Consider the following 15,192-nt stretch of genomic DNA (forward strand, 5'->3'; position numbering starts at 1 on the left):
AATGTTTTTTCCCTCTTTACCATCTGGTTCATGTTCCTGTGAGCTAAGTTCTAATAAGCATGTTACTAGGGAGGCAATGATGACACACTCTCGGGCCATAAATATCAGTGGTGCCATCCTTGGTCACACAATAGAGAATGTCTTCAACCCCCTTATGCAGAGATATAATATAATATTATGATATAATATTATGATACAGTACATACAGTAAGGCCTGGTGGATATTTAAAATCCCAAAAGGGTGGGATTTCATAGAGTCCCTGCCTTATAGTCCTTGGTCCCAGCACTTATGATGTAGTTAAAGGAAAAGATGGCTCTGCGTGAGAGAGCTAAAATGAGGAAGGACTGTAATTTGTCTATTGGAAAACTGCAACAATTACACATCTAAGTACTGAAGCATCAAATTGGAAAACATACATTTTAAAAATAACCAACAAAAATAAAGCTAAGCTTAAAACATCTTGCTTCTTTGCTTTGTACATGTTGACTCAATAAATAAAATTACAAAAAAAAAAAAAAATATATATATATATATATATATATATATATATATATATATATATATATATATATATATATATATATATATATATATATATATATATATATATATATATATATATATATATATATATATATATATATTTAAGGTATTCCTTCCTCTGCTAAATAATTTATAAATAAATGATAAATGGGTTATACTTGTATAGCGCTTTTCTACCTTCAAGGTACTCAAAGCGCTTTGACAGTATTTCCACATTCACCCATTCACACACACATTCACACACTGATGGCGGGAGCTGCCATGCAAGGCGCTAACCAGCAGCCATCAGGAGCAAGGGTGAAGTGTCTTGCCCAAGGACACAACGGACATGACTAGGATGGTAGAAGGAGGGGATCGAACCCCAGTAACCAGCAGCCCTCCGATTGCTGGCACGGCCACTCTACCAACTTCGCCACGCCGCCCCATGATTTGAGAAGAAGTGTGTGAAACATGTATGATTGTAATATTTAGTACATTTTATAGTATAATAAATAAATACTAAAACAAAAATATAAACATTTAGATTTATTTTTGTATACCACTTGTTTTCATTTGAAGCTGGAGCCTTAATCAGCTGACTTCGGCCAAAACAAATTTATGAAAATAAATTTGATTTGAAAAACCAACATTTAGAACTTCTATACGACATTACATTTGTTTATTTAGTTTTTTTTGCGGTTGTAATTCTCCCATAAATAATTTTGTGTCAGTTGTTTGGATACACTATGGCTGTAATAAGAATAGTTTTAGTTAGTTGGGAGTAGGATATTTGTGCATTAACTGTAGTAGAGGGAACAAGTTCAAATAATAAAGCCCTACCATTGACTGGTCACTAGCCGATCACAGGGCACATACAGACAAACAACCATTTGGACAATTTAGAGTCTAACATGCATGTTTTTTGGAATCTGGGAGGAAGCAGGAGTACCAGGAGAAAACCCACACAAGCACAGGAAGAAAGCCCAAACAGAGATTTGAACCCTTGAACACCTCACTGTGAGAGCAACATCATAAAAACGAGTCTACGATACATCCTGCAAACATATGTAAAGAACAAATTAGTGCTTAGTCACTGTTAGTGAAATTATTTGTTCATGGCAACCATATGCTGCATGACATAGATTAAAATTGAAAAAACAAAAAAATCAAATATTGGGCTTAATACTACAGCATAAATACAAGAAACGTCAGCTCTAATAACTGTACTTTAGATGCAGGTTGTGTTAAACCTACATAACCAGTCTTGACATTGAAAAATATTTTCAATGGACGAATGAAACAAGTCAAAGTGAATAATAATTTACGGAAATCTTCTGGTTTTGCCATAGTGGGCAATCAGTCTTAGTTATGTCATTGTTCCATCCACTTCATACACACCAATGCACAATTACCGCCGCAGGCACAAGACATTGATACAACATTGATTATACGCACGTCTTTTAAAACGGACTTTGAAGCAACTTTGCAGAATAGTTGTTTTTGTATATTGATGTCCAATGTTGGATTCACGTTGTTGGTTGGGAAATGACCAAATTTCAAAGTTCAAATCAACGTCACAACCTGACATTGAAAAAACGTTAAAAAAATGTTGTTTTAACGTTGTATTTGTTTTCTAGAATATTGGTTTGGAAATGACCAAAATTCAATGGTCAACTCAACGTCAGAACCCAACATCGATTTAACATCGTCAAAAAGCATGTTGTTCCAATGTTATGTTTGAGTTGATCAACGTCAGGACCTAATTCAACAAGTTCTCAACGTTGCTTTAATGTCTTGTGCCTGCTGAGACATTTATCGAACAATCAATTAAACATATAGGAGAGTTTTGTTTTTCACAATACAATTGTTTCTTTTTACCTGGAATACCCTCAAAAATCAAATACTGTGATCACCATAAAATGAATACATGAAGCATGTTACTGAGGCATAAATAGATCTCTGGGCTGAATTACAATTCATTTCTTAAACTTTACCTAAACTTTTCTTTTCCTCTCTTTTTCTTCTCTGTGTTTCTATCAAATCCAAGTAGGTGGAGAGATTCCAATGGACATGCGGCTGGGTAGTGGGCAGTTGGTGTCTGAAGAGCTGATGACGCTAGGAGAAAGTCTATCACAAACCAGCGACCCCTCTCTCAAACTCTTCCAGTGTGCTGTGTGCAACGGCTTCACAACTGACAACTTGGATGTGCTTGGCCTTCACATGGGGGCAGAGCGCAGCCTACCTGAAGAGGAGTGGCGCGCCGTGGTGGGCGACTCACACCAGTGCAAGTTGTGCCACTACACCACTCAGCTCAAGGCCAATTTCCAACTGCACTGCAAGACAGACAAGCACATTCAAAAGTACCAGCTTGTGGCCCATATCAAGGAAGGAGGCAAAGGCAATGAATGGCGTTTGAAATGTGTGGCCATTGGCAACCCCGTACACCTGAAGTGCAATGCTTGTGACTACTATACTAACAGCTTGGAGAAGCTAAGGATGCATACGGTCAATTCCCGACATGAGGCCAGCCTCAAACTTTACAAGGTCAGTGGTTTTCCACCTGTTTCCCGTTACTTACATTCAGCGGTTTCTCCCAAGATTGGTGTTTCTGCAAAATGCATCCAATGTGCTGTACTGTGAAAAGAGTATGATGCTAGTTTTGATAGGATATAGGGGATCAGGATCTGTTCTGGAATGATGGCCAAATTTGTAATGATTTTGACACACATTTTCCAGGAAACAACACACCCACTTTTAACTTTAATGGTGTAAGCAGGTCCTTCTTTTTGGAATATGTGTACAAAAAGCCGGAAAAAAAGCAGAAATTGCCATTTAATCCTTTCGGTCTGCTGAAATGAGCTCTACTTAGGGTCTTGCATGACGTAATATTCATTGGGCCTGATCTACTAAGATCCAAATTACGCATGCTACATAGCATATGCACACTATAAAATTGCATGTACTATTAATGCTAAAGTGGTAGAGACTGCCTTATTTCATGATGACACTAATTTCCCTCTACATTAAAGGCGTAATATGGTCCAACCGGTTTCGTTTTGTCATGTTGTTGACATGCAGCACACAAATATAACATAAATCACTTTTTCTGGGCTAAATTGAAGTCCCATTTAGACAACATAACCTACTTTTAGCAGGCTGAAAGATGCACTCTGGCAGGCGCTGTGATGTTGTGACGGTGTGTTTGAAATGATCCAGACACAGGAAAATAAATATTACAATACGTTTTTTTATATAGGCGCTATATTACGATAATATTTATATATAATTTATAATAAACAAATGCTATAAAAATGCAAGCAAACACTAAAACAAATCAGTTGAATTTGTTTAAATCAGATCCTTAAATCATCCGGCAACTATCCTATCACAACATGTTAATAAAAAATGCATTTATATAATTAATCAATAACTAAATTTAAATGTGCTAAATATAGACAGCGACCACAGAACAATTTTATTCTTAATTGCGAGTGCTAAATAATTACATGTGCATCTTCTCCTCCCGATATTATTGACTTTCTAATAATCATCATATACATAAAGACAGCCACGCTAAATAGATTAAGCTCTCTAATGTTCTCATGTAAGAGACATAATTCTCCGCGCTCAGACTTAGTAGATCAGCTCTGTGTATACTATCAAGTTTGCACAAGTTTTAATACATGCAAAACCTTCAGCAGATCAGGCCCATAGTGTTGTATTCAGTCATACCTAATATCATTGTTATTTATAAATGGCAGTGTAGAATTTAATGATTTATCATACAAAACATACAAAGTCAAGTGAGTCTGAATGTAGATGTTCCAATTCATATCTAAATCGTAAGCTTACAGGAAGAGTGCATGGCAGCTTCCACTCTTCTGGCAAAACTTTCTATATGATGTTGGTGTTGTCATTCGTCAAAATGCACATTTGTTGAGTCAGAGGTCAATTGAACAGAAAAGGGCGTTCTCCAAAGTGTCCCTGTCACATTGGATGAATAGTAATTGTACCTCAGTGACTTACTTCTTTGAGGCACTCATGGTCATTTGTTGTGTAACCTTCCAGGTTGCTACATAGAATTAGGGCCGCATTGCTTCCATAAAAAAGAACCCAGCAAGTTGAAGCGGTTTTAAGACGTAGGGTTGGATCACTTGAAGACGAATGAAGAAGTGCAAGGAGACAAGAGGTTTGTTGCTAATACTCCTCGGAGCAGGAGAGGCTGAATCGTTCTCGACAGCCGTATTGATTTTTGCTGGACTTGGAGCTTCACCTTCTCCTCTAATCATTCCATAATAGCCAATGGATGAACACTCTCTGAACAAATGGCCATAAATCTAACAGCCCTGATTCCACTTAGGTACCTATCCTGTGTGTCTGCGGTTCGGCCACTCCGCGCTTAACCCAAACTGGCACACAAACCCACATAGACTTACGCACACAACAAATCACGGACAACCACTGATAACACATCCTCTCTGTAAGACATTACATACACTTTGATATAATCATAGTCAAAAGTTCATACACCTTCTCTGTGAAGAAGAGGTTGCCTTAGTTTAATGGCCACTCTCTGGTATAAAGTGCTATTTTTTCAAAGAATGTAAAAATGTTCATTGCTTCACATGTTTAGACTTATATTTACAGAATATGTTAACAAGCAGAAATTAAAGGGCATGTAAATTGTCCAATCACATTAAAAGGCCAATTTGAACTGGTGTGCAAATCCCCTCAACATACTATCCATAAAAACCTTTCAGATTTATGGATGCTTTATTGGAACCACTGGCATACTGTGCATTTCTCCTGTCTCTGAGGCCTTTGTGCTGAAACAACATGAGAGAAAAATCCATTTTCAGGGTTTGGTTAGAGGGAAAGGTGAAACACTGGACTCCTAGTAATGTCTTTAAAGAGGTCCAGGGGACAAGGAGGTGTCAAGTTTGGCATGTAATAACAGGGGGGAGTGCAACAAGAACACCTCCAACCTCACATGCTCCTTATGAAGGCATTATCAAGGAGTGTTTTCTGATTCCACAGACAACCTGACATCCCGGTGGACCTTTCTGCCAGACTTACTCTGGCCCACAGTCTAATGAGAGTCTTGCATTAAACCAGATTAGATTCTGGCATCCTCTTTCTCACTCCTCCTCACACCTTTTGGGTGGGATGGAATGGTTTTGTCTCAGTGGATATACTGTGCAGTTTATATTGCATTAGATGTGTGATATCTTCTGTGCTGTGAGTCCAAGAGGAAAAGATAACCAGATTTTCGTCTTCCGTCTCTTTTTCCACTCAAGTTTTTAAGAGAAGACATATGTCACACTGCTGTTCAGGCTGTGGGAGGATTAAATATGTACAACACATCTAGGAAAGATCATTTTATGACTTAAGCTTCTTAAGTTGGCTCCATGTTTCTTAGAACCAATGTATCTTTAGAATGTCTCTTTCCAGAATTTAACAGCATTCTTGACAGAGAGTTTCTGATGAGATGCACTCATCCCAAACAGAAAAATAACAACACACTCTTATTGACAAGCATTGTTTTATGACTTAGTATTTTATGACTCACAAATGTGATTAGCGGACAACAAGTACATGGCTGTGAGGCCTATTGGCAGCACTGACTGCACACTTGATGTCACCATCAGCGCTGCTGAATTTACTGTCCTGGTGGAGATACTGACAGACACAAACCCACATTAGCCCACACGCCTGTAAACCCCAACTTGGCATTTCATGGAAGGACAAATAAAGGAAAAGCACTGTTCATTTATTCCTCTCCAAATAACTTGTTCAACCTTTTTAGGGAAAATAAATCATCAAGTCAGCATAAACAGAGTGTAACATGTGGGGGATGCTTGGGATACTTCTCCAAAATCAAACTGGCTTGCATTAAAACAAGCCCTTTGTGTGCACAGCTCTATATAAATTGGAGCCTGTAATTACTGGAATTAAAAAGGGAGGTTGAAACCTAGAGCTAAGCTAGATGGGATAATTTGAGAGTCTGTGGTATGTGGCCCATATTAGGGCTTTCTAAAAATATCATCCCCACCACCTCATGTATTGGAATGTTCCTAAAGACCACAGTAACACCCTGCAAGTCACCCTGACCGCACGGACCACTACACATTGGAGGGGTGGAGATGACTTCTTCTGCTGCTCTCTGATGACAGACACACATTCTCACTAGTGTGGACTCTGCCAGTCCCCCCTTTTGCTGTAAGCATGACATTCTACTGTGCAATGTGGACCAAAGGTTTTCACAGGGCTCTGGTGATGATAGTTAATGACTCTACCACAAAAAAAGCATGGCTTTTAGTATACAACAAAAATAGTTTTGTGTACATTGTGAATCTAATTTTTAATGACAAAGTCAGCCTCTTTAGTCATTGTACACTTATACTTTTGAATAGGATACTAGCTGCAGGCCTCAGGGCAAAGTATGTGGTGGTTTGGAGGTAAGATGAGTGGAACTAATCCAGCTCTTAGGCTCTGGCTGCTCTGGCCAGACTAGATGGGTGGGGCCAAGCCAGGCCCAGCCACAGGCCCCAGCTTCCAGGCAAGGGTTAGGGGAAAGGGGAGGAACATGGGTTGTGGTGGTGGTGGGGGGCGGGAGTTTGCTGGCAACCTTCCTTGTCTCGCAGGCCGGTGCAATCGGCGGTAATTGAGATTGATTGGATGTTATTTTTCTTCTTGCAAATGTAGTCCATTAGCTTGGCACTTGCATAATCAGTTTAGAGCGCAGTTAGCTGAATGTAATCATGTTCCTCAGTGTCTGCTCGCACAAAATCCACTCCAGATGCTGCTTGGCCATGGGCTGAAAGAGGCAGAGTGCCGTCACTATCAAATGGGGGATCTTTAATCATGAAAGTCCTGACACCCATGCCTCCAATCCTGGTCCTGCTCTGTTGAGCATATGCAAACTTTTCAACTCTCACTACAAGCAATCAAATCCACAGTATGTCCCTTATAGTACATGTCAAACTTCTGAACACTTTTATGTGCTCCAACATCATTTAAAATGCAGCTCAAAGAATGAAACATGTCGTTTGGATGGCAATTATGCGATGTGCAGGAATTAGTGTACACTGCAACATGGGGAAAAGGCCCAAAGTCCACAGAGAAACAAAGAAAATGAAATTAAGGGATTAGTAGCTGCATGGCATCAGCATGTATTACTGATGATCCTGCTCATACTGGCTTGAAAGTTGAACGATATATTTGCATACCGTCAGTGATTCGAACTGACACCATTGATTTCTGCAGTGAATATCACCAATACGTTGTTGATAAATATTTCTACATTGCACAGTACAATTGGTATTATTGTCAGGACAGATTTTACTCATCATCAGTGTTATCAGATATTTTAGTCCCTACTATTGTGTGTAGAGCAGTTAAATCATTTCCAAAGGGTTACAACTTTAAAGGTGTGCTCTAATTGTGCACAGAGTGTTCAATGTGGAATAAGACGAAAAGGATGTCAGGTAATGTTTGAAGCTACTTGGCAAAGTGACGTCCAGCTGGCGCTTGGCCTAACCCTCCAGACAACTATGAAAAGGAGGTGTAGGAGGAGGATGGAGAGGGGGGATGGAGGGGCAGGAGGGTGGGAAGGATAGATACTCTAATTATCATGGCTTGCCTATGATTGTTCAGTAATAGTGCTCAGTGGGAAAGGTTGCAGCAGTTCCAGGAAGAGCTGAGCGCTGATTTACTGGTACTACCGCTCTAATAAAGCGCTTGCTGCACATCCTGGGAGACAGCCCATTCTCCCCTTTTACATGCGTAAGCTTTTGATTGCACATAGAAGCAGACATACCCACACACATCTTATAAAGTGTAGTGGCTTTATTTAAATCACCACTAATTGGGGGTTCTTCACAAATTATGTGTTTTGGACAATTGATGATAATGGCATCACCCACTTGTTTGCAAAAGACAGAGGTGAGTAGAGTACTGTACCTGTATGTCCCTTGAGATTATGTGCTGTAAATACAGATCGAGTGAATTGCTAACGTGCGGATTGTCAAATTTAGGCTTAACCTTCCAAAACTTTTGAATTATTCATGTTATATGATCTAAACGACTTTTCAATATGGACAAATCCCTATTAATATTTTAGCAGCCATTGCTGCTTTGAATAAACTAAACTATGTTGTTTATATGCAATCTCATTAAAGCTTGCATCATTTGGGCCGGCCCGTTGGTCTATTTAGTGACCTATGGCCTTGACACCTGATAGACAGTGTCAAATGGCAGGTAAAAGCTGCTCTGATGACTGCCATATGGATGATGCTGTGAATCTGTGCGGCTCCTAAGCTGAAGGAATGGAGAGAGCGAGGCAGGCAGGCTTACCGGCTCTGTGCCATCAATACATCAGTGGCTTAGCCACCAGATTAATGGCCTCCGAGTGGTCGCGGCTGCAAAACTACTCAGCTCCAAGGTCTGTGTTCAGTGGGGCTTTACATGAAAGCAAGTTAGGGTGAGGAGACTGATGAGGAGACAGGAGGTAGTCTTACAAACCAGGACGAGCACACAGGGACCTATGTTCTGTTAGGGTTTAACCTACTGAGTAGGGCTGTGGGACATACAGTATATATTATGCTTAGTGATGGGTTTTTTGGACCTGATTTATTTCCATGTCCTTGCCTTGTGTCAATGTCCAAAAGAAGACTATTAGATGCACCAGCTTATGGGCAGTTTCACAGCCATCATAATACATGAAGCTTACTCTACCAACGTAGTTCTCCATCATATGCGATCCAGTAACCTGACACATCAACAGCATAAATGGTGTTACAAAATGTATGTCATCTCAGAGGTTCACAGTTATTTATTTGATTATCATAATTACTTAGATTACTTAAATTCAACACCCAATACATTTACTGTACAAAAAGTACACCATTGGAACTTTCATATTACAATGACTTCTCACTTAAGTGGTGCCCCTTAAAAGTACTGCTTTTGTACCTCAGGCTTTTACAGCTTGGGAACATACCTGCATCTATTTTGACACTGTAAGGCACTAATTTGGCACCGATAATTATCCCTTTGGGGCACATTAATATAGATTGTACCTTGAAGGAAAGAATTAGACTCCTACAATAGCCTTAATTCTGTCAGGGTGGTGCGGTGTTAGGAATTGATTTCAAAGAGGGCACATTCTGCTTGTGTTTTTCCTCTTGTTTCCTTTGTTCCAACAAATCTGCCCCTTAGGTCTCTCCACTTTGTGGTTCATTGATTACATTTGGACTACAAAACCCCTGCCAGCTGTTTGTTGTCGTTTATGAGTCACAGAGACAACGGAATGTGAAAACATGTTCTGCTCAAACAGACTATTTTGGACTATAGTTGTGCAGTGACCTATTGAGACGTTGCTAAAATTTTAGCGTCCATCAGTTGGTGCTTACTGTCCATCCGTGTTTTAGCTTAATTGATGTGTGTTGCAGTCAAGGGTTTGAACTGGGAGCTGTAAATCTATCAGTGTTATGCAGATGATGTTTCCTCCAGATGTAGAAGAAAAGATTTCATTCTTTAGTAATTAAACGGTACAGCCCCGGGTGTCATGCGGTTTTTATTGGGGCTCTGGAAAATATCATTTGCATCTTGTTTTCTCATCATGTCTCGGATTCTTCAATACAAAATATGGAAACAAAGCAGATAATAGAATCCCTTGTTTAAATTATTAGGTAGTGATCATGTAAGAGGTATTGCTGAGGAATGTGGGGTGGAGGCTCAAAAGGGACAAAAGCATATTGTATGAATTGAGGCAAGTTTATGATTTCTCAGATGAAGAATTTCAGGCGGAAAAAGTTATTTTTGAGTGCCAGGAATGTTCCCAAATGTTATCTTTCCCACGGGTGTCGTCTACTACTACACCTGTGTTTTACTTTAAACCTTCTGCCGTAATATGAGACAAAAGGGGTTGAGTGGGAGAAAGTGATAGTAAATGAAAGCGAGAAGGCAGCAAGTACAGTTGGGGACAAGAATGCTCTTCAACTTCTCAAGGGCGCTGATACTTTATGGCCTTCGCATTCCTCCATGACAAACTCATACCCAAAATAGAAAGGCCAGTCTTGGAGAAAAAAAAGATACTAATGTGCTACTATACTGTGATGCCCTGCTTACACTGTACATATCATCTCTCCTTCTTTTTCACCTTCACCTCACCCTGCCTTTTTTATGTTTGAAATGCGCGAGGCAAAAGTGATCAGAGCCGTGAGTGAAGTGTTTTTTTTTTTTTTAAATGCTAGAAAGCACAAAAAGTCCATACTCTCATACAGATCTTAAACTCGCCTTCTTGCCTTCCCTTTAACCTTTCAAAAGTCCTTTTTAAAAGTAATCAACAAGTCAAGTCAGCAATTGACCTAAAATGAAAAACAGATGCATAATCCAACATAAATCCTCGCTTCAGATGACATATATCTGTCACTAATTTAGGAATTTCCTTAAACTGTTCTCGTTAGCTTGCAGTTTTTCCGAAATAATTTGAAGCATAAAAGCTGTCAGTGCAGCTACTGTTAAAGTGAAAAGTCTTGGAGCTACTCAAAGTTGGAACTTGTGCGAGCTGGAATCCAAGTCATGGTTCAAATGATTGACGCTCAAAACTTGCTGTCCAAGCAGTTGTTTTATTACCTCTAAAGAGTTTATAGTTCTGTCATTGTTTGTTTGCATGTAAGCTGGATAACACGAAAAAAACACTATCGATTTCCATAACACTTTGTGGAGGGGCTGGGATTAGGCTACATAATTTTATTTCAGTAAAGCGCTTGATAAAAGTGCAAATTGCAATTAATTTTACGGATGCCTAAATCTGGCATACTGTCTTTGATGAGGGTATAACTATGGAAGGTCCAATGTGGTGCTGCTCTACATTAGGATTTTTCAACCCTTGCAGCGTTTTGCACTACTAGTATGAATACTCATCTGTTATTCTTGCATTTAACAAAGAGAACAAAGCCTACCAAATCAAATTCCTTGTGTTAAACATACTTGGCCAATAAATCAGATTTTGAGTCTGATTCTGAATACAGCATTAGATTTAAATGCAAATGGTCATGACTACATTTTCTCTATCAACTATAGGGAAAATTCACAAATCCATCTATTTTTTATTTTTTTTAAATGTAGACTTTCTCTTCTTTTGCTGCCGAGAGGTGTTGCATGGCTGTAGCTCAACTTCCAACTCAACTTGCTGTGCTTCTTTAGATTGCACATTAGTTGTTTTTAACAATCAATTACTTGACTACATTACAGTAGTACCTCAACTTACAATCTTAATTGGTTACGTGGCAGAGCTCTTTACTCAAAACAGTAATATCTTAAATTAACGCTTCCCATTTAAAGGTATTGAAATCAATTTAATTGGTGATTGGCCCCAGCAAAAAAAGACAATTTTAACATGTAACATGCCTTTTAAAAAGAAAAAGTAACTTTTAGATAAGCAATATTGTATAAAAAACAATACACTAGATTGTAATACTACAGTATCATCCACAGTAGTTTTATGAAGAAATGTGCTGTAGTAATAATGTACGGCATGTACCTTGGAGAGTGCAATTCTACAGCATATTCTTCTAACTGCTTCTTGGTCAAACACACCATCAACATATTCATGGCTAAATGTTCCCGGCTTAGATATTATTTCAAAATCCCTTGATGGCATTAGACTCCTCCTGCTTCAGTATGGTGCAGATCAGCAGTGCTAAGCTGGAATTGCTTTACCACGTTGGCTACACACTCGGTCATGTTTTTGATTATTCATTTCTTTAATTCAATGAATAGCATCAATTTCTTCTCAGCACTGTTCTTTACACTTCTTTTCTTTTCTTACCATGGTTGGGAAAAGAAGGTTATGTCCATCTCTAGTGGTAAGCTAATATTAGTTAGTAAGACCAGAAGTTTTGGGCAGATCTTACAGGGTTCACTGTGACATTTGCTGCGCCAAGTCATGGCAGGTATGCTTGTAACTATTTTTTTTTTTTGCAACTTAAAGGCCTACTGAAACCCACTACTACCGACCACGCAGTCTGATAGTTTATATATCAATGATGAAATCTTAACATTGCAACACATGCCAATACGGCCGGGTTAACTTATAAAGTGCAATTTTAAATTTCCCGCTAAACTTCCGGTTGAAAACGCCTTTGGATGATGACGTATGCGCGTGACGTAGCCAGTGAAACAGGAGTATCGGTAGCCCATTGAAGCCAATACAAAATAGCTCTGTTTTCATTTCATAATTCCACAGTATTCTGGACATCTGTGTTGGTGAATCTTGCAATTTGTTTAATGAACAATGGAGACTGCAAAGAAGAAAGTTGTAGGTGGGATCTGTGTAATAGCGGCTGGCTGTAGCAACACAACAAGGAGGACTTACTTGGATAGCAGACGCGCTAGCCGACGCTAGCCGCCAACCGCATATGTGATCGGGTGATGTCCTTCGTTGCGCCGTCGATCGCTGGAACGCAGATGAGGGCTGGCTGGCGTAGGTGGAGCGCTAATGTTTTTAGCATAGCTCTGTGAGGTCTGGTTGCTAAGTTAGCTTCAGCGCCCTTAGCAACAGCATTGTTAAGCTTTGCCAGGCTGAGAATTATTAACCGTGTAGTTACATGTACATGGTTTAATACTATTGTTGATCTTCTGTCTATCCTTCCAGTTAGGGATTTATTTATTTTGTTTCTATCTGCATTTGAGCCAGATGCTATCACGTTAGCTCAGTAGCTAAAGAGCTTCGCCGATGTATTGTCGTGGAGATAAAAGTCACTGTGAATGTCCATTTTGCGTTCTCGACTCTCATTTTCAAGAGGATATAGTATCCAAGGTGGTTTGAAATACAAATCTGTGATCCACAATAGAAAAAGGAGAGAGTGTGGAATCCAATGAGCCAGCTTGTACCTAAGTTACGGTCAGAGCGAAAAAAGATATGTCTTGCACTGCATTCTAGTCCGTCACTCTAACGTTCCTCATCCACAAATCTTTCATCCTCGCTCAAATTAATGGGGTAATCATCGCTTTCTCGGTCCGAATCGCTCTAGCTGCGTTGAAAACAATAGGAAAATATGAGGAGACGAACAACTGACTACGTCACGCTACTTCCGGTAGGGACAAGGCTTTTTTTTTATCAGAGACCAAAAGTTGCGAACTTTATCGTCGTTGTTCTATACTAAATTCTTTCAGCAAAAATATGGCAATATCGCGAAATGATCAAGTATGACACATAGAATGGATCTGCTATCCCCGTTTAAATAAAAAAAAATCATTTCAGTAGGCCTTTAAGTAATAACAATTAGCCTAGAGACAGCGCGTATCTTAAAACACTCCTAAATCTGAACAGTTTTTTCCCCTGGGCCATCAGGCACATGAACAATAACTCCTAACAGTAGCTCCTTGAATTCCTTGAATTCCTTCTAAGTCTATAACAAGATCTGATAGCTCAGTTACAGCTCTTTTTATTACCAAATATGTGTTATATGTGTTTTATGTTGCACGATTGCACCAAGAAAAATTCCTAGTTTGTGAACCTGTTCTCAAACAATGGCAATTAAACTAATCTGATTCTGATTCTGAAATTTAGGCATTCTTATGTTGAGGTACCACTGGACTTGATTGTTTTGCCCTATGCTAAACCATTATAAATAAAGTTGGTATGGTATGGTATGGTATATGCACTCAAAGCTATTGAAAGGATGATCCAATTAAAGGCCTACTGAAATGATTTTTTTTTATTTAAACGGGAATAGCAGATCCATTCTATGTGTCATACTTGATCATTTCGCGATATTGCCATATTTTTGCTGAAAGGATTTAATAGAGAAAATCGACGATAAAGTTCGCAACTTTTGCTCGCTGATAAAAAAAAGCCTTGCCTGTACCGGAAGTAGCGTGACGTCACAGGAGCTAGTATTTCTCACAATTCCCCATTGTTTACAATGGAGCGAGAGAGATTCGGACCGAGAAAGTGATGATTACCCCATTAATTTGAGCGAGGATGAAAGATTCGTAGATGAGGAACGTTACAGTGAAGGACTTGAGAGACAGTGATGGACGTATCTTTTTTCGCTCTGACCGTAACTTAGGTACAAGCTGGCTCATTGGATTCCACACTCTCCTTTTTTTATTGTGGATCACGGATTTGTATTTTAAACCACCTCGGATACTACAGTATATCCTCTTGAAAATGAGAGTCGAGAACGCAAAATGGACATTCAGTGCCTTTTATCTCCACGACAATACATCGGCGAAATGCTTTAGCTACGAGCTAACGTGATAGCATCATGCTTTAACTGCATATAGAAACAAAAAAATAAAGGATAGAAGGAAGGATAGATAGAAAATCAACAATACTATTAAACCGTGGACATGTAAATACACGGTTAATGCTTTCCAGGCTGGCGAAGGTTAACAATGCTGTGCTAACGACGCCATTGAAGCTAACTTAGCAACTTAGCAACGGGACCTCACAGAGCTATGCTAAAAACATTAGCTCTCCACCTACGCCAGCCCTCATCTACTCATCAACACCCGTGCTCACCTGCGTTCCAGCGATCGGCAGAAGGACGAAGGACTTCACCCGATGCGTTTGGCGGCCCGGAGACGTAGGAAGTCAAGGTGAGGTCGGCGGCTAGCGCGGCTAGCGCTCCAACAAAGTCCTCCTGGTTGTGTTG

The 15,192-nt window shown here is 39.5% G+C and overlaps 1 protein-coding gene across 5 annotated transcripts in view; it reads left to right on the forward strand.

Annotated features, from left to right (window-relative positions):
- The window catches only part of zfhx3b (zinc finger homeobox 3b), a 450,580-nt gene that overhangs the window by 286,536 nt on the left and 148,852 nt on the right, over window positions 1-15,192 (forward strand). For 4 of the 5 annotated variants that reach the window (XM_062028101.1, XM_062028110.1, XM_062028091.1 and 1 more), the window contains one exon: window positions 2,571-3,067. In XM_062028101.1, the coding sequence (XP_061884085.1) occupies window positions 2,571-3,067 (497 nt within the window). The remainder of the gene's footprint in view (window positions 1-2,570; window positions 3,068-15,192) is intronic. The other variant, XM_062028120.1, reaches the window with a different exon arrangement.

This window comes from Entelurus aequoreus, linkage group LG02 (genome assembly GCF_033978785.1).
Source record: "Entelurus aequoreus isolate RoL-2023_Sb linkage group LG02, RoL_Eaeq_v1.1, whole genome shotgun sequence".
Taxonomy (NCBI): domain Eukaryota; kingdom Metazoa; phylum Chordata; class Actinopteri; order Syngnathiformes; family Syngnathidae; genus Entelurus; species Entelurus aequoreus.